The sequence below is a fragment of the Bombina bombina genome, chromosome 3 (genome assembly GCF_027579735.1).
Source record: "Bombina bombina isolate aBomBom1 chromosome 3, aBomBom1.pri, whole genome shotgun sequence".
Lineage (NCBI taxonomy): Eukaryota > Metazoa > Chordata > Amphibia > Anura > Bombinatoridae > Bombina > Bombina bombina.
Window position 1 is genome coordinate 769,849,023 of NC_069501.1, and position 20,976 is coordinate 769,869,998.

The following is a 20,976-nucleotide window of genomic DNA, read 5'->3' on the forward strand; positions in this document are numbered from 1 at the left end:
ATGTAAGAACCTCCATTCTTTCTGGCTAATCAAGCCATCTAACTTTAGTTTACACGGATCGGTAAGTGACGTCACTACATGTGACTTGCTCTCATCCAGTGACAAGAGGACTAATGCTATTGGACATTTTCAGGGGTGTGTAACGATTCATGCCCCTGATTGGTTCACAATTATCTTTTTAAGTAGGAAGTCGGGTTAGCCTTTGATAAAGCCGGTTGCGGCGAAATGCGCATCAGGCGTTCTGGAGACCAGCTACACCTAATTTTGTATTTACTTACTATTGGGTTAGCAGTCCACAGACATTGAGTTAATATATTGACTACCAGTAAGACTTATATCATTGGGACTTCTGTGCCTAATTGTCTGAGCTTACTGTCAGCCCTGTCGGCACCTTTAGTTTGGCGTACTCTGCTCGAGTATTGTACTTAGATAGTGTAATTGTGTTGGGGGTCAATCGCCTTTTTTTTGCAGATAGTTTTTGTAGTTTTCGTCATTATATACCATTATACAGTCGATTTCAATAGTTAATTGCTAATCCCGATATAGTTTTGCTGGTATTTATCCCTCTATTAGTATATGGTGTGCTGGTACACTATCTCTCAGGTTTTAATCTAAGTTTTATACATCCACTACACTGTTAGACTCTATATTAATTATATACATTAATAAACGTTAAGTTTTAATCACATGTATAACCTCTTGGCAACCTTCCTGCCTAACACTGTTTATTGTTAAACTAACAGAAATATTTCTCCTTGAGTGCTCTATTTATGTCCACCTTTCTCTTTATATTTATTTACTATGTAACGGACATTGAGTACCCCCCATTTAATTGACTACTTGATTTGTTGGTGAAGATCACCGTTTGCCAAACATTGAACCCCCTCCTTCTGTTTTTGAGAGGGCTTGTTTTTCTTTGGCTAAGATAGATTCTGTCTATGGGGTTAAAATTAGTTTAATTATTTTTCCCCCTATTTTCAACTTTATCCATTCTTTAAAAAGTGATCTCTTAATTTATGCAATTTTTTTTATCATGCATGTCATACACTGTTGATTTAGGGGATGCAAGGTGCATAAATGTTTACTCCTGTGAGTTTTTCTGTGGGTGTCTGTGTTTATGTCTTTGTGCTTTGGTTTATGTCTCTATGAGTGTGTATGTATTTTTTTTTTCTGTGGGTCTCTCTGTGAGGGTGGGTGCGTATGTCTTTGTGCATTTTCTGTGGATGTTTGTGAGGGTGTGTGCATATGTCTTTGAGCTTTTTCTATGGGTGTCTCTGCAAGGGTGTGTGTATGTTCGCCTTTGTGTATTTTCTCTGGATGCCTCTGTGAGGGTGGGTGTGTATGTCTGTGTTTTCTGTGGATGTCTCTGTGAGGGTGTGTGTGTATGTATGTATGTCTGTGTTTTCTGTGGATGTCTCTGTGAGGGTGTGTGTTTTCTGTGGGTGTCTCTGTGAGGCTGTGTGTATGTCTTTGTGTGTTTTCTGTGGATGTCTCAGTGAGGGTGTGTGTGTGTGTATATGTCTTTCTGTGTTTTATGTGGTTGTCTCTCTGTGTGTGTATGTCTTTGTGTGTTTTCTGAGGTTGTCAATGTCAGTGTTTCCTTGGGTGTATGTGCAAGTTTGAGTTTGTGTGTGTGTGTGTGTCCACTGTCTGTTCCTTTTTAGGACATTTTGACCTTACTACTGATTATTCACATCTTTCTACAGACTTTGAGACTAATGAGACCTTTACGGAAGTCACAAATCCACCGTTTAACCTTTAAATTATTGTTTAGGCAGTTCAGGGCCCTTCCTTTCAGCCACTGCATGCTGTTGTCATCATTTAGTTGGCATCTTTCTTTACAAAAAGATAATCAGAACTCCATATTTTGTTTTCTAAAACTCCTTTTTTTACAAAACTGTAGTCTACCTTATTACTTGTCAGGTCAATGTAATCAAGTGCTGAGTGTCTGTTTGGGTGTCTGTGTCTGAGTGTGTTTGTGTGTTTCTTTGCGTGTCTGCTAGGGTGTCTATATGTGAATCCTTATGTGTGAGTGAGTGAGTGAGTGAGTGTGTGTGTTTCAGTGTATGAGTGTGTCTGTGTGTTTGTATGTTACTACCTTTACAACATTTCCAAGTTTAAATAGACACATAAGAATACAGTGCAAATACGTTTTAGCCACTTGGTCAAAAATTGCACATGTCAAAGGGGGGGCCCTGATCAATGGTTAAGTCAGGGGCCCCAACATTTCTAGTGGCGGCCCTGCCTCTGGATCCAGACATTTCAAAGCATGGATCCAGAAGGTCTCTCTCTTCCTAAATTCTAGCAACCTGCTGCAGTAGAATAATAAAGATATTGATTTGGCTGCTTTTTTGTGAGCAGTATGAGGAATTTTTGATAACTCTTCCCACACTCTAGCGTGTTTGGAGCAATTTTATCAATATTTGTTTTTATATGTAAATTGTGTGCGCTCATAACAGCTTATGTGAAATAAAGTCTGCCTTTTTAGGAAAGCCGGTTTGCAGGCCCATATTTCTCCTCCCATATATTTAAATAAGGGGTTATACAGACCCATTCCTCACATAGCCTTTCCATACAGACTAATAGCCTCCCTTCCGAATCTTCTGTTGGGGAGGTGAGGACTACATCTGCAAGAAAGGAACGTTTGCTGGCAGAGGAGGAGGATAATCAAGCTGCAATCCGTAGTGGCTATATACCACAGTGTCTTATCCATACCTCATAGGAGTTGAGGTTGAAATACGTGAGTGTTCATTTGGCCTTACTTTATTGAACTTTTTCAAGTTTGTTTGACATACTACACCAGAAAGGACTTTTTTGCAGTGCGCCCTTCCCTCTTCTGTTCCAGATTTTCTTTGGAAGCTCCCCTGTCTCCGGGTGGATTCTTTATTTTTTTCGGATTAGGCTGTGAGTGAAGGATACACCTTTTTCTCTCCATTCACTCATCCTGAATTGGTTTGTTTGAGACTAAATAGGGAGAGACCTGTATCTCCAGGACATTTTTGGTACTCCAGATTTTGGGATATATATATATATATATATATATATATATATATATATATACAGATATACATACATACAGGAATATCTATTTAAAAATACTCCCCTATGTGAAGAACATTGGAATGTGAAATATTTACAGTAAATATACAGTATAACACTTTATTGAACATTTTTGGATATAAATATTGCATAAATATGCTTTTTCATGTTTTCATCTACGTGACTGCAAAGGGCTCCAATGCAGTTATATACATGTCTATATATGTATATGTATGTATTTATGTGTTTATATGTGTATATATGTCTGTAAATACATAAATACACATATAAACACACACATATATATATCTATACTATAATCGCGTTTGTAGCGCGTCCGTCGCCAGTTGCGCACATGAGGCAGCCAAAAGAATCCACTTGGATGCAGCATGGATTCCGAAAATGGCAGGGTGGTGAAAGAATCCTCCGATTCTTTCACCACCTTGCCATTTTCGGAATCCACATGGATGCAGCGTAGGCAAACCCGAAGCCTTAAAACAAAAAACACGCAACCGCACGCACAAAATAAAAACTTCCCACACGAAGTATTAACAAACACCTAAACCGCCAACCCCCCACATTGCAAGACAATAAAGTAATTAACCCCTAATCCGTAAATAACATAATTAAAATATTAACCCCTAAACCACCAACCCCCCACATTGCAATAAACCTAATTAATCTATTAACCCCTAAACTGCCAACCCCCCACATCGCAATAAACCTAATTAATATATTAACCCCTATACCGCCAACTCCCTCACAACACAAATAACTAATTTAATTACTAAGCCCCCTAACCTAACACCCCCTAAATTAACCCCAATTACTACAAAATTACAATTAAAATAAAAAATCCTAACATTTAATTACAAAAAATAAAAAAGTCTAACATTACAGAAAAAATAAACAAAATTATCAAAAATAAAAAAATGATATCTATTCCCTATGAAAATAAAAAAGCCCCCCAAAATAAAAACACCCCCTAATCGAAACTACCAATAGCCCTTAAAAGGGCCTTTTGTAGAGCATTGCCCTAAATTAAACAGCTCTTTTACATTTAAAAATTACTAAATCCCCCCTAACAGTAAACCCCCCACCAAACCCCCAAAAATAAAAAATAAAAATAACACTAAAAAAAGCTAAACTACCCATTGCCCCTAAAGTAAGAAAAAATCAAAAACAGAGGGTTCTTGACGGAGGTGCGCCCACGGTGATGGAAGTGGAGATCAGTCCAAATATTCCAATGAAAGGCCGCTCTTCTGTAGCGTGTGTCAACGGTAAGATAATCTGTAGTGGGGAAACAGGAAGGCGCCAATAGGGTGATAACGCAAAGGACCCTGACAAGTAGGTTAGAAGGATAATGGTACTCACAAGCAGGGCGGCACTTGAACGTGCCTAACAAAGCAGGCCGGGACCTCAGCGTCGCCCGGAAGACTCACAACGGCAGCAACCAATCTTCGAGCCGGACCAAGTTCCGTGTGGCCAATCAGGATCGCTGGATACTCACACACCCTCCTCTTCGTATGCCGAATCCAAACACTGTTTTAAATTCCAGCACTTTGTCCCTTGCCTAGCGTGACTCTCCTGTCACGCTAGGCAAGGGACAAAGTGCTGGAATTTAAAACAGTGTTTGGATTCGGCATACGAAGAGGAGGGTGTGTGAGTATCCAGCGATCCTGATTGGCCACACGGAACTTGGTCCGGCTCGAAGATTGGTTGCTGCCGTTGTGAGTCTTCCGGGCGACGCTGAGGTCCCTGCCTGCTTTGTTAGGCACGTTCAAGTGCCGCCCTGCTTGTGAGTACCATTATCCTTCTAACCTACTTGTCAGGGTCCTTTGCGTTATCACCCTATTGGCGCCTTCCTGTTTCCCCATTGCCCCTAAAGGGGCATTTGTATGGGCATTGCCCTTGAAAGTGAATTCAGCTCTTTTACTGCCCTTTAAAGGGCAATCAGCTCTTTTTCAAGCCCATTAAATTCCTCATCTTAAAAATAAAATAAAATTTAAAAAAAATCCAAAAACTAAGCCCCAAATAGGTACTCACCCTTCCTGAAGTCCGGCGGAGAAGGTCTTCTTCCAGGCAGCTCCATCATCTTCTATCTTCATCTGGAGCAAAGGCGGCGCAGAGCAGAGGTGCGGAGCTGGCTTTCCCAATGCACGGAACCTCAGATGCGGTCCTCAACTGCGGCGGTCCTCGGCAGCGTGGATGCTGCTCTTCATGCGATCATCCGTCACACACTGAAGATTGAATGCAAGGTACCCCATATTTATTGGGGTACCTTGCATTCCTATTTTTTGCTGAAATTTTGAAATCAGCCAATAGGATGGTAGCTACTGAAATCTTATTGGCTGATTTAAACAGCCAATAGGATTTCAGTAACTCTAATCCTATTGGCTTATTTCAAAATGTCAGCCAATAGGAATGCAAGGTACCCCAAATTGAATGTGGTATCTTGCATTCAATCTTCAGTGTAAGACGGATATCGGATAGAGCCTCCACGCTGACGAGGACCACCGCCGCCGTTGAGGACCACCGCTGAGGATCCATGCATCGCGGAAGACAGTTCCACACATCCGCTCCACACCGCCTTCGTTCCGGATGAAGATAGAAGATGATGGAGCCACCTGGAAGAAGACCTTCTCCGCCGGACTTCAGGAACGGTGAGTACCTATTTGGGGCTTAGTCTTAGGCTTTATTTTTATTTTTTGGGGTGGCTTTTCTTTTTTAGATTAGGGTTTTTTGGGCTGGAAAAGAGCTGATTGCCCTTTTAAGGGCAGTAAAATAGCTGAATGCCCTTTTAAGGGCAATGCCCATGCAAATGCCCCTTTAGGGGCAATGGGTAGTTTAGTTTTTTTTTAGTGTTAGGTTTATTTATTTTGGGAGATTTGGTGGGTGGGGGTTTTACTGTTGGGGTAATTGTTAATTTTTGTAAGTAAAAGAGCTGTTTAACCTAGGGCAATGCCCTACAAAAGGCCATTTTAAGGGCTATTCGTAGTTTAGTATAAGATTAGGGGGTGTTTTTATTTTCGAAGGGATTTTTTATTTTTATAGGAGTATTAGTTTAGGTTTAAATTTTTTATTTTGGATAGCATTGTTTATTTTTTCTGTAATTTTACTTTTTTTTATTGTTTGTAACTTTAGCTTGGGGGTGTATATGTTACAGTTCAGAAGTGCAGAATCAGTTAATGTGCACATTACCTAGTTAATCTGCAGATTAACTGATTTGCTCAGTTAAAGTGCAGAATCTGCACTTTACCTACACCCTGTTCCAAATTATTATGCGAATTCTATTTCAGTGTCACAAAGATTAAATTTTTTTTTTTTTCAGTTTAACTCATGGATGGCATTGTGTCTCAGGGCTCTTTTGATCACTGAAAACAATCTCGGACACCTGTGATAATTAAATTGCCAGGTGAGCCCAATTAAATGAAAAACTACTAAAGGAGGGTGTTCCACATTATTAAGCAAAGCACCATTTTCAAGCAATATGGGGAAGAAAAAGGATCTCTCTGCTGCCGAAAAGAGTGAAATAGTTCAATGCCTTGGACGAGGTATGAAAACATTAGCTATTTCATGAAAACTTATACGTGATCATCGCACTATTAAGCGATTTGGGGCTGATTCAGAGCACAGACGGTTCATGCAGATATTTCACATTGAGGAAGATTTCTGCCAGATCCATGCATCGGATCAAGAGAGCAGCTGCTAAAATACCATTACATAGCAGCAAACAGATATTTGAAGCTACTGGTGCCTCTGGAGTCCCACGGACATCAAGGTTAGAGTCCTCCAGAGTCTTGCAACTGTGCATAAACCTTCCAATTGGCCACCACTAACCAATGCTCACAAGAAGAAACGGCTGCATTGGGCAGAAAAATACATGAAGACTAATTTTCAAACAGTCCTGTTCACTGATGAGTGCCGTGCAACCCTGGATGGTCCAGATGGATGGAGTAGTGGATGATTGGTGGATTGCCACCCTGTTCCAACAAGGCTGCGACGTCAGCAATGCGGTGTTTGAGTCATGTTTTGGGCCGGAAACATGGGAAGAGAGCTGGTCGGCCCTTTAGGGTCCCCGAAGGTTTAAAGATGACCTCTGCAAAGTATGTGGAGTTCCTGACTGACCACTTCCTTCCCTGGTACAGAAGGAAGAACTATGCTTTCCGTAATAAAATCATCTTCATCTTCATGCATGACAATGCACCATCTCATGCTGCAAAGAATACCTCTGCATCAATGGCTGCTATGGGGATAAAAGGAGAGAAAGTCATGGTGTGGCCTCCATCCTCCCCTGACCTCAATCCTATTGAGAACCTTTGGAGCATCCTCAAGCAAAAGATCTATGAGGGTGGGAGGCAGTTTACATCCAAACAGCAGCTCTGGGAGGCTATTCTGACATCTTGCAAACAAATTCAAGCAGAAACTGTCCAAAAACTCACAAGTTCAATGGATGCAAGACTTGTGAAGCTGCTATCAAATAAGGGGTCCTATGTTAAAATGTAAAGCGACCTGTTAAAATGTTTAAAAAGTTAAAATGTTGTTCAAAGTTTGATTGAAATAGCTTTTGATTTCAGTAAATATGCTGCAAAAACAACAAATGACCATTTTCAGTTCTTTACAACCTATAAAGTGTTTTAAAACTTACATTGCGTAATAATTTGGAACAGTGCATTGTAAGTTTTTTTATTTTGAAAATAAATACTGCTATCATTAGGAGGTTTGTTCAATAAAATTTGAATTGTACTCTTAATAGTTGATAACATGAGAATTATGCTGACTGTTGTTTACATCAATTATTTAGGTAAATGAGAACGATATCATTGGCATAATAATTTGGAACAGGGTGTAGGTAATGTGCACATTAACTGCTTTCGTGTAGTTAAAGTGAGAAAAGTTTGTTTCTCTCATATAAACTGTTTATTGACAAAGAAGCCGAAGAATGTTCCAATTTCGGCCGAGGGCAGATACGCTCCAGAGTGCTCTGTTCTAATCAGAGCCTCGGGCGCCACAACTGCCTCTGGGAACCTTACCATGGGTCTCAGCCCCTCACGTCTTGAAATTCTCTGTCTGGGAAATTATCTATCAAATCTATCTATGTAATTCAAAGTGTCACCAATTTTTAGACTGCACAAATAAGTAAGCAATTGCAAATTCATTTCCTATATCAAATCTAAAACTGCAATAAAATAATTTGTGGCTGAAAATTAATTTCCTAGATCTAATATTTTAAACCGTTTGATTGCTTGCATTATATTTTTTTAATTGTTATAGTTGAGTTTAACAAAATAAATAAAGAACATGATGTTAAATAATAACATTATTTTAATTTCATTAATTGTTATAGTTGAGTTTAACGAAATAAATAAAGAACAGAATGTTCCGATTTCGGCCGAGGGCAGATACACTCCAGAGTGCTCTGTTCTAATCAGAGCCTCGGGCACCGCAACTGCCTCTGGGAACCTTACCATGGGTCCCAGCCCGCACGACTTGAAATTCTCTGTCTGGGAAATTATTTATCTATCGAATCTATCTATTTATTATAGATTCGATAGATAGATAGATAATTTCCCAGACAGAGAATTTCAAGACGTGCGGGCTGAGACCCATGGTAAGGTTCCCAGAGGTAGTTATTAGATCTAGGAAATGAATTTGCAGTCACAAATTGTGTCTGGAGCGTATCTGCCCTCGGCCGAAATCGGAACATTCTGTTCTTTATTTATTACATTCTTCTGCTTCTTTTTCAATAAACAGTTTACATGAGAGAAACAAACTTTTCTAAAAAGCTAAAATGCTTCTTTTTTTTTTTGCACTTTAACTAGTGCCTAGTAGGTAATGTGCAGATTACCTAGGTAATGTGCAGATTACCTAGGTAATGTGAGAAATGAAACAATTTTTCTGCACTTTAACTGATCACACTAGTTAATCTGCAGATTAACTAGGTAATGTGCACATTAACTGATTTCTGCACTTTAACTGTAACATATATATATATCTTTCAAAAACAATGTGCACTCACTTTTCAGAGCCTTTATTGCAAAGTGAAAAACAAGATTATATGATGAGTTGGAGCATAGTAACAATAAATTTATTACAAATATTATCAAAATGAGTGCAGCATATTTCATGTAAAGTAAAATATTATGGAACTATATCTCTTCATATATTTTACTACAAAATTAATTTATATATATATATATATATATTTCCACCCTACAGTAATGCAATTTGGAAAAGGAAAATCTTGCTGCTATCGGTTTCTTACCAAAGGACAGGAGTGGATATGGCTACAAACTCATTACTATATCACATACCATCAATGGAACTCCAAGCCTGAGTTCATTGTTTGCACACACACTGTTCTGAGGTATGTGCTGTTCTTCCGCTCTGCCGTTTTGCCTAGGAATATTATTTAATCTTTTGAGGTCCTGTCACTGACTGTTCTGAATGATACCTTCTTTTCTGTATTATACTGTATATACAAAATATTGTAAAAAATTAAAATTTTTGATTAGTCAAAACACAATGCAGACAAATAAGATAATGAAAACAGAACTTAATTCAATGAAGTTATGATGGCTTTACTCACACAGTTGACCTTACTGTTGTAACATCACTTACGCAGGTTCCTTGGTCGCTCATTGTTTATATTTTCAATGCTTACACAGTTGTTCAAAGTCCAGTAGTGATAAAAGAGAGCAAAACATATTACTAACATATCTGTATAATTTAGGTACAAATTAACTAAACAAATGGTTAAGAGGAAAAGTTAGGGAATATTCTGCTTATTACGATTGTTATGTCTTTCCAAAAAGTGCTCAATTTTGTACATTCCCACCGGATGTGAAGTAATGAGCTGTCTGCTCTGCAGTCCCTCCAACACCTTCCACTTGTGTGAGTTTATATACTGTATATAAGTTTTAGTTTAAGTGGAGTGAAATACCACTTAGTGAGAAGTTTAAAGTTTGCACCTGTGTAGAGGACGAGGTCAGTTTTGTGAGTAGGTGTTGCCATTTTGTTATTATTAAGGTAGGATAACCGGATACTGTATATGAATTATTTTATATAAAGATGGAGGAAAAATCACACAGGCACTTCTTGCTTTTATGTCTTTATTATACTACACTGCTTCCTGTGTAAGGAGGAGGTAACAACATAAAATAAACTTTATTTACCACTTATGTTAACATACAATCAGAGGCGTAACTAGAAACCACAGGGCCCAGGTGCAAGAATCTAAGAAGTTACCTTCACTGATCACTGATCGAATGAAGTAGTACTTGATATCAATGTGTTTACATCTCTGACGGCAAACAGGATTCCCTGAAAGAGCAATTGAACCCTGATTGTCACCAAAGATTTTTATTGGTTCATAATGATACCCTTTATCCATTCCTTTGAGTATCTGCATAAGGTACCGACTTTCCTGTGTAGTCGCAGCCAATGCCATGTATTCAGCTTTACATGTAGATAAAGTTACTGTGGGCTGTTTCTTTGCAATTTGATTTCCATGCAATCAGTGGACCATTCTTGGTTAAGCTAAAACAGTATCCAGTCATACTCAATATATCATTCACATCAGAGGCCCAATCGGCATCACTATATGCCTCGAGTTTCAAGTTTTCACTACATTTTCTGTAGCACAACTCATAGTCAGTAGTACGCTTTAAGTACCACATGCTTAGCTGTGGTTAGATGTTGTTCTGTTGGCTCTGATAAGTATTGTGACAGTTTACTGATTACCCAGCTTAAATCTGACCTTGTACAGGTCATAACATACAGCAAGCTACCTACTATCTCTCAATATTTTCTTGCATCTACTGGATCATTGTCATCATTTTGGTCTAGTTTTTCTCACATGGTGTCGCTCTGGGTTTACAATCTATCATTCCAAACTTTTCCAGAATCTTTAATATGTATCTCTTTTGATTCATCTTTACCAAGTCATCACTTTGTTCAAAATCAATACCTAAGAAATGTTTGTTCCTTCCAAGATCTTTCATCTTAAATTTAGCTGTAAGCATTTTTTTCACGTCATTGAGTACTGTTTCTTTGTTGGCACCGATAAGTAGATCATCAACCCATATTAACAATATTACTCTATCATGTCCAAATTGTTTGACATATACACAGTGGTCTGCTGGATTTTGTTCAAACCCATTCTCATTTAAATAATCATGCAGCATCTTGTTCCAATTTCTACCAGATTGTTTTAGACCAAACAATGACTTCTTTAATTTTAATACTAGTTTCTCATTTTGTTTGCACTTTACCTCAAATCCTACAGGTTGTTCCACATAAATCTCACAACCAATTGGGGCATGTAAGTAGGCTGTTTTCACATCCATCTGGTGAAGAAGTAAATCCTATGGTGCTGCCAGTGGCATAAAAATATGTACTGATGTAATATTTGCAGTTGGAGAAAAAACTTCCTTGTAATCAATTCCCGTTACTTGACTATAACCTTTAGCAACATATCTGGCTTTGTATGTTTGAGATCCATACAAATGATGCTTGAAAAAGGCTGTTTATCACAGCTGAAACGCGTTGCATTGATTCTTCATCACATACACCTGGTTCACACAGGTGCCGCAGAGCAGAGGAAGCAGAGCAGACCAAGCACGCTGAGAAAATAAATGCTTCCGAAAATTGCTGCCAGAAAATTGCTCCAGGACCGGCATCTGTAGCAGTGAACTAACACATTGACTCTTGATTACGGGGTTGTCTAAAGCCCTTCTTATCATGGGTATTCCAAAGCACATCACGGGTATTTTAAAGCCCTATAGGAAACCTACTATTGAAAAAACAGCAGAAGTGCAGAAGCTCCATACCCGCAACAAAGTATACAATAGACATAGCGTCTAAAGACTATCGGAGGTGGATTTACAAATCCTATCACCTACATAGTAAGGAAGAAGACTGAATTCAAAAACAAGGATAATAAGGTTAGATCTATCCACCTACTTTTCTTAAGGCTTTTGATATAAGTCTACAGTTCCATAAGTATTAATACCTACAAACATAGGCTGCAGCCATGAAAACCTCTTATAAATAACATAGACCTTTATTTTGGACACTACCTAAGGGCAACCTAAAGATGGACTTTTAATATAACGGATTGATTTTCCTTTTTTTTTATATTGCACATGCTGTAAACTGTCTAGAAATTGCTACTTTGGTTATACAAGTCTAATTTAGGTATACAATTATAGACTGATGATTATATTTACAGTCTACCATATGAACAATGGGGTTTTTTATAAAAAATAAAAAAAATTGTACTGTTGAAATTTGACTAATATTGAAACCATTGTCACTTATGTGCAAGATACCAATATGAGAACAACATAATAGTATTACGCTTATGAGGTTGGCCAACCTATCATCACTCACATAGTAACCATTAGTGTCTTCATCACTTTAAATATTTATATTATAGCTGCAATATTTTGCAGCTTTGTACAATACTTTTAAGAAAATTACAGTCTTAAACGTGTATATGTTTTTAAAGAAAAACTTTTTTATTCCTATTAAAACAATAAATATTTTTATTCGCACAAAATCCTATAAGGTGTTATAGAATATTTTTCACATATTACATAACAAATTCTCCATAAGGTATTAACACTATTTTGAGCGCTCCTTTCCTATAACCTTTCCTCCCGACAATACCCCATAGGAAGCATATAGGTAGCTTCCATTAGTGCAAGGAGCATATGCCTACCAGCGCAGAAACTATATATCCTTTGCTAAATGTTTCTGATCCATCAACATTGTTTTTTAATGCATATACCCATTGACCCCCCACTGAACATTTACCTTCTGGTAAAATGGTCAAAGTGAATGTGTCATTCTCTCTTGGTGAATCCATTTCCTCTGTCATAGCATTAAACCAAGTCTGTGACTGAGGTGAGCTCATATCATCTTTAAAGGTTTGTGGTACATCAAACACTCTGTAACAATAATCAATGTTTGTTAGAATCTGATCATCACATTCAAAATCTGAAACATAGTCTTCCAAGTATTGAGGAGTTTTTCTGTCTCTTTTAGGGTAACGTGTATTATGGTCACTCCCTGCCTGTCCATTGTTCCTTTATTTGTATTGTTTGAACACTCTCTGGCCATGTGTCCCTTTTTGCCGCAATTGTAACAAACAATGTTAGAGTCATTTCTGACTTTAAATCTTGAAGTTGTGTTACTCACTTTTAACACATTATCTTCATTTGTACTAGTGCAGTATTTTTCAGTATCCTCAAAACTTCTCAACTGTCTTTTAAACTCTGCAAAAGTTACTTGTTCATCACCCTGTGTAATGTGAATGGCAAATGGTTTAAATGATTCAGGCAAACTTTTCAAAATCATTGCAATCAACAATCCGTCACTTAATGTTTCTCCAGCATTTCTCAGTGCTGTAATGGCTGTCTCTGCACGTATAATATAGTCTGTCACACTCTCATTTACAGTTTTCTGAAGAGACGTCAGTTCAGTGTATAAACTAATTATGTGGGGCTTTCCTTTACCTGCATAATAGTCTCTCAATATTTGAAGAGCCTTTCTTCCATCATCAGCTGCTTCTCTCATAATCAGAGACAAACTTTTATCATCTAAACACTGAATTAATTCAGCATAAGTTTCCTCATTCTTACTGTGATCTTCATCCTCCTCTTCAGTGTCTGCAGGCACACTCAGGATGGTTTCTTTCAGCTTCAGCAACCTCAGATGTCCCAAGAATTTAGTCTCCCAAAGTTCATAATTCTTTTTATCTCCATCAAAGCAAAGTCTGCTCCATTGGTTTCCTGCAAATTATTTTATATAAAGATGGATGAAAAATCACACAGGGACTTCTTGCTTCTTTGTCTTTATTATACTACACTGCTTCCTGTGTCAGGAGGAAGGAGGAGGTAATTATATAATAACAGTAGGAACACTCTATACCAATCTTTTGTTCTGTGTCCAGTTCCCTATTCCAAGACTGAGTAAATGAGGGCATAAAATTTGCAGTTGATAAAAGTAGTAAATTGTATAGGATAGAGACAAAATGTTTAGTGGTGGCTGCTTCAGACACAGTTTTTGAAATGGGATTGTAGAAAGTGTCAAGATTTCTGTGCATGTGCCTCAAACTAGTGTTTAGGTTGAGAGTAGGAGAACCAGGATATGAATATATCAGAATGTGATTCCTGCAACTCATCATGGGCTTTGAGTTTACCATTACTTACAATTTTATGGTAGACAATTTGAGATATATGGGTAGGAAAGTATGTTTGCATATTTACCCGCCTCAAGTGCAAGTCAGGGTTATCTTGAAAAGGCAACAGCCGGGAGGGTTGTGTATATATGAGCAATGTAGTGTTAAAAATCGTATCCCATGTTTTATAGAAAGCAAGGAGTAGAGGAAAATTGCAGATATTTTTTTGACTGTGTTAAGCTTGTTGCCTGTTTTCTGTATTCTGTTATCTATCTGAAACCATAACATATGTGTAGAGCTGTAACTCCATTCTACCATATGCTGTAGGATTACTGCCTATCTATAAACCTCTAAGTTCGGGGGCCTATGTATTTCTCAATTAAACTTAGAAAATTAGATAGGTACATGTACGGGAACAGGACTGTTAGGGTTTTTAGTATGCATAAAATTTGTGGTAGTATATTTATTTTTATAACTCTGAACATGAAATTATTTTTGTGTGTGTATTTTTTTTGGCTACTAATTAAGTTACTGACAGTAGATGGGCCTGTTTCATGTTGATTGCAGTTTAATTTTTTATTCATATTAATTATGCGCTGTCCCATGTTCCAAATATTTTATAGTTACTGGTTTAAAATTTAACAGGACTATAATAAATTTATAAAATACTACGCCAACTGGAGTTTCTCAATCCCACCAGACTCTGCGACCGGGGTGATTGACATCCCCTGCTTGAATAAGGGGAGGCGTTGCACAAACTAAATGCGGGCAGCATGTTCTTTCCCCCTAGCCGCATTGCCGGATGGACGGGGCGAAAATGTCCACCCTTGTCCATCCGTCTATTGTTAAACAGAGCCCTATACCTTTGTATAACATTTTTAACGCCCTCTAACAGAAAAAAAATGTGGGTGGCTTACTTGAGAAACTATTATAACACAAAACAGTACAAGTATATAACATTGTAATTCAAAGCAGGGCAAGTTGGATCCCATAACAAAAAAAAATGTATTTGATGCTGCAATTGATATTGCTTTTCAAGTTTCAAGATGCATGTTACTCAACATAAGTATCCCTGATGCTACTGTGAGAAAGAAAAAAAAAGGTTTAATAATCCATGCTTGGGTTTTTATTTACTAAAATAAATATAAAGTCACCAGTTCCTACTTCATGAGCAGTTATCATGCAGCTCCTCTCCCTCCTCACATCTGTAAGGGGGAAAAAGCCAATCAGCATCATCAGTGCTGTGTTCACACTTCTGAGCACTGTGATCTCATGAGATTTCACCATGATTGTGTGAGATTTTGGCACTAACCTCATGAAGTACAGAGCTTGTGACAAATGCCAGTTGCACACTCCCTTGTTACTCCTGGGACAAGAATCTGGATTGAAGAGTTAAATTCCCCTATAAAGAGATGTGGTTACTGGGGAAATTGTAAAGTAATATCTATTCCTTTTATAAATTAGAGATATTTATGTCTGTGATATTTATTTCTAGCCAGGATTTCATTTTTCAAGAGATGCAGCATAAGGTATCATGTCCTTTTCATTGTATTAATATAAGCAAATATTGCTTAAGAATGATTTGGACAGAGGTATATAGCTTTAGAAGACTTTTATTTTTACAATCACATATGTCGGATTTGAAACATATTGATTTTCGATCATACTTAATTATTACTGGTATGTGCTGTAATTAGTTATGCAGATGCACGTGTGGAAAGAAGACAAGATTTGGGCATGGAAGAGTCTTCCCAGGAAGCCATTCCCTCAGCACTTAAGGTAGAATACTGTTTAATACCAATAAAGCCTGTAGATTGGAACATTTAATATAAATGTAGCTACAGAATGCCATTCCTTTATGTAATATGTCTGCCATACATTAGTACAGCCAATGTACAACATTTTTTGTCCTGGACCAGAATAAAATCATGTTTATCAGACTTTCAATATGTCCCTCTCCTTGGTTTTTGTATGCAAAATGTAATTCTGTATTCAGGAGAAAAATGGGCAGCTAATTGGAATGGATTTCTGGGCTCTATGATGGTTAGGAACTGTTCTGGTCAAATGTTTCCTTAAAAAATGTATCTCAAACCTTTTTTAATTGCATTTTCACAGTATTATATATAAAAACCATGAAACTATTTGCCATTGTTTGCATTCAGGAAAATGTCAATACTGAACAGCACTTTGAGGTGCTAGATGTCAGTTCTTCATTAATGAGACCAAGTTCAACACCCTCTGTGTCTTCCAGAAGTTCACATAAATCCTCTCCGACCCAAGTATCAGAACCTGCATGTGAGTATTGACCACTTGACTCCCTTAGCAGCTACAAACCTCCAAGACCACTCATTTGAAAGAGAATATTCTGCTTTTTCAAATGGGCATGGTCTTCGAGCAATACTAGAATGTAGATGATTTAAAAAATAAAGTAAAAAACACACTCTTAAATAGATATATGAATTTTGTCTGTATAGTCAGGTGTTCACTGTGCTGCACAATGGGACCTTTCTAATCTATATTTAACCTCCCCAAAAGCATGTATGGGCCCCTATTTCACTTGTGGCTACACTTGATGACAATTTAGTAAGGTGATCACAGTAACAGCAGTGTTTCAGGTAGAGCATACAATTTTAAACGACTTTTCAACTTAATTCCATTAGCAAATTTGCTTCATTGGGTGGACCAATGACAAGAGGCCTATACTTGCAGCCAATTATCAGCAGCTAGCTCACAGTAGTTAATTAGTGCACCTGAGCCTACCTAGGTATTCCTATTAACAAAAGATACCAAGAGAACAAATGAAAGTTGAATAAAGCTGTATGTTTAATCTGAATAATGAAATAATGTTTTGGGGGTTTGTGTCCCTTTAACTCTCAAATCTCAATTGTGATATCACACATAAGCTTCAGTTCATTATTTCATGTTTCTTATAGAAATCAGGTGTGACATGCAGACCGACATGTTCTTATCTACTAATATCTCATTTACTAGCAATATTTTAAAGTTATTGCAGCAGGGGTGTATTTTGGCCCAGACAAACAAGGCACTTACCTAGGGCAGCAGATGAGGGGGGGGCAGTACTTTCTATATTTTGTTTATTTGTATATATATATGTGTGTGTGTGTGTGTGTGTGTGTGTGTGTGTGTGTGAGAGTGTGAACATAAACTTTGGAAAATGCCACTGAAAAAAATGCTACCCTCAGACCAAAAAATATTATGGCTAAGAAAGGCCTGTGGAGTGGGGAGGGGCAGCAGAATTGTGAATGCCTAGGGCAGCAGAAAACCTAAATATGCCACTGTATTGCATGCAAACATTACATTAAGCATAAACTAAAACCAAATATAAATATAAAAAATAAATAATATTGTATATCATTAGTTTTCCTGTTTTTGGAGAAAATAGAGCATCACTTTGTTACATTTACAAAATATGAAATATAAAGGTTTCCTAACGAATACTGCAAATAGCAATCCTAGATAAATGTTCAATAATAAATAAATCATTTTGCCTGTTTCAGCTACACCTACAAAACTGATCACAGAATCCAGCACTCCCTCCTTGCTGAGCTCTCACAGTATGCAGCACAAGCTACCACCTCAGAGGAGAAATCAAACTGCCTATGTACAGGTTGTTCTATTTAATCTTAAAAAAAGTATATTCTATTTCCTGCTGTTTATTTTGCCCTTTTTCATGTAATTTAGCTCTAAAAACGGTAATTTTCTAATTAACAGAGATGAAAATGCACACTGAACTTATCGAGGCTAACCGTGATATATGTCTTATTGAATTTAGCAGATATTATCTGAAAACAATGCACTTTATACAAATATAATGACCATGTCTAGCCTTATCAGCTGAGGACTTAAGGCTGGATTGGCACTTCTAAATGAGACAAGTGGTGGTGGAGTTTAGCTATTGAAAAACAATTGCAGCAAACAGAGATGTTAATTTATTTAAAAAATGTTTAGGGGCCTATTTATCATATGTCTGTCGGACCTGATCCGACACTGCGGATCAGGTCCGACAGACATCGCTGAATGCGGAGAGCAATACGCTCTCCGTATTCAGCATTGCACAAGCAGCTCTTGTGAGCTGCTGGTGCAACGCCGCCCCCTGCAGACTCGGTGTCAATTCCTGTCCACCTCATCAGAGCTGCTCCATAACTTGTGTTTCTGGCGAGTCTTACGACTCGCTAGAAACACGGGCCTTCAAGCTCCGTTCAGAGCTTGATAGATAGGCCCCTTAGACTTGGCTATTCTGTTATTCTATTATTCTATAGCAAAATGACAGAAAAGTCTTCTAATTACAAGGGGCTGGATTATGAGTGGAGTGCTGTTGCGTGCGAGCACTAAGGGTTTATCGCGACTCTTTACACGTATCGGAAGTAGTGCATGTATTACAAGTTAAAACTAAAGGCATTCACTCAAGCACAATTTAATTTAACGTGCGTCAGGATAGCGCTACTTCAGCTTCAGAGCTCTGGTAACTGTTACATGAAACATACACAGTTGCACAAAAAACATTAAAATTACATTTAAAAGTGCAGTTACACTCATAATAACACTATGGGGTCGATTTATTAAGCAGCGGATCCTGCATCAAAGCCTCATCCTTTCAGGTCCGCCTGAAAGGGAAGTTAAGAAGCAGCGGTCGATATATATGACATAACGCTTGATCATTTGGCTCCGTAAGACGGTCATTGTGAGCCTATTAATCAATTAGCAATAACGATCTGTTAACACTGTAGATTGCCTTAGATGTTTTTCTATATATGTCTTTCTCTATATGATGTACTAGATATGATTCTCTATATGCTTAACCATATTATTCTGCACAGTTCAGTGATACACATGCACACACGGTACTTTTAGATGTATTATTTTATACACTACTATCATATTTTTTATGTAGATATGTTTGTTTGATATATATAACAAGGTGAAAGATACACTTGTCTGACATAGACTAATGAATACTGAGGTGGTTTTGATTTCTCTTGTTTATATTTTATTTTTTATGTTTATTTACATTTTTGTATAATACAAAAGGTGTGTTTTATTTGTTACTTGGCAACCATGATGTTGCCATGGTTACAATTTTGGCGCAATCTTCTGTGCACTATTGTCTGGTCTGAGGAAGGGGTCTGTGTGCCTCGAAACGTTACCATAATATATTAATAAATTAAGTTTTGATCCAAATCTAGTGAGTGCAGTCCCTAATTGGAATAGACTATATATATATATATATATATATATATATATATATATATATATATTCTGTTTATAGGTATAGATATATATTTTAACAAAAAAAACATATATATATAGAACTATGTATTTATGAATAAATAGAACATATTCTGCTATGTGAAGAACATTGGAATGTGAAATATTCATATTTCATGTTGGGTTAGCGTACTTGAGAAAATGCGATTGGGTTTGCGTGCGAGTAAGGGTGTTTATTTTTTTCCTACTTTTGCACTCCATTGAAGTCTATGAGGGAATACGTTGACGTGGTTGTGTTATTCGTACTTTGGCTTTTTTCACGTGTCAGATTAGTGATCATGCAAAAATATTTTACTTGCAACTTGCAATATGTGCACTATCTGACGGACGTAAAAAGCCAAAGTCTAGCGGAGTTAATATGCGGAGAGGAGTGCAAACTAACACTCTACTCTTAATCTAGCCCAAGGTGTTTACTGTCGCTTTATATAGATCACACCTGCACACTCTGATATTTTTAAAAAGGATATGCTGACCACATGTAAATATTATACAATTCCAAGAAAAAAGTTTGTGAACCCTTTGGATGTACCTTAATTTCTGCATTGATTACTGAAAAAAATTAGATCTTCATCTAAGTCACAATTATAAACAAACACAAACTGACTAACAACTCACAAACAGTTGTACTTTTACATTTTTTATTGAAAATATTGAGTCATTATTCACAGTTAAGGCTGGAAAACTTAAAGGGACAATGTACCCAATTTTTTTATTTTGTGATTCGGATAGAGCATGACATTTTAAGCAACTTTCTAATTTACTCCTATTATCAAATTTTCTTCATTCTTTTGGTATCTTTATTTGAAATGCAAGAAAGTAAGTTTAGATGCCGGCCCATTTTTGGTGATCAACCTGGGTTGTCCTTGCTAATTGGTGGATAAATTCATCTACCAATAAAAAAGTGCTGTCCATAGTTCTGAATTTTGAAAAAAGCTTAGATATATTCTTTTTAAAATAAAGATAGCAAGAGAACGAAGAAAAATTGATAATTGCAATAAATTAGAAAGTGGTTTAAAATTGCATGCTCTATCTGAATCATGAAAGAAAAAATTTGGGTTCAGTGTCCCTTTAAGTGAACGGTGTCAGGTGTTTCATTTGAAGAGATGAAATTGGGAGTCTGGGTTAAACAAGTGTCCTGGCCTTTAAATAAAGGCACACAAAGCCTGCTCACTGACAAATCTGTTCTCAAGTAGGATTGGTTAGTGTAAACCATGCCTTGCTCCAAACAACTTTGACAGGATCTTGGAATATGCATTATAGAGATGCACAAAGCTATAAAATCTTACATAAGCATTAGGTGTTTATCAGTCCACAGTAAGAGAGATTGTCTACAGATAGAGAAAATAAGGGGATGTTGCAGCTTTCCCTATAAGTGGGCCTCCTGTTAAGATCACTCCAAGAGCACAACAGGTAATCCTGAAAGAGGTGAGAATGAACCTAAGGGTAACAGCAAAAGCCCTCCAGAA

At 37.3% G+C, this 20,976-nt stretch overlaps 1 protein-coding gene across 4 annotated transcripts in view; it reads left to right on the top strand.

Annotated features, from left to right (window-relative positions):
* The window catches only part of RPL31 (ribosomal protein L31), a 201,374-nt gene that overhangs the window by 86,480 nt on the left and 93,918 nt on the right, over nucleotides 1-20,976 (top strand). For 3 of the 4 annotated variants that reach the window (XM_053707638.1, XM_053707639.1, XM_053707640.1), the window contains 4 exons: nucleotides 9,259-9,406; nucleotides 15,922-16,003; nucleotides 16,387-16,519; nucleotides 17,743-17,852. In XM_053707638.1, the coding sequence (XP_053563613.1) occupies nucleotides 9,259-9,406; nucleotides 15,922-16,003; nucleotides 16,387-16,519; nucleotides 17,743-17,852 (473 nt within the window). Of the gene's footprint in view, nucleotides 1-9,258; nucleotides 9,407-15,921; nucleotides 16,004-16,386; nucleotides 16,520-17,742; nucleotides 17,853-20,976 lie in introns of those variants that run through there. The other variant, XM_053707641.1, reaches the window with a different exon arrangement.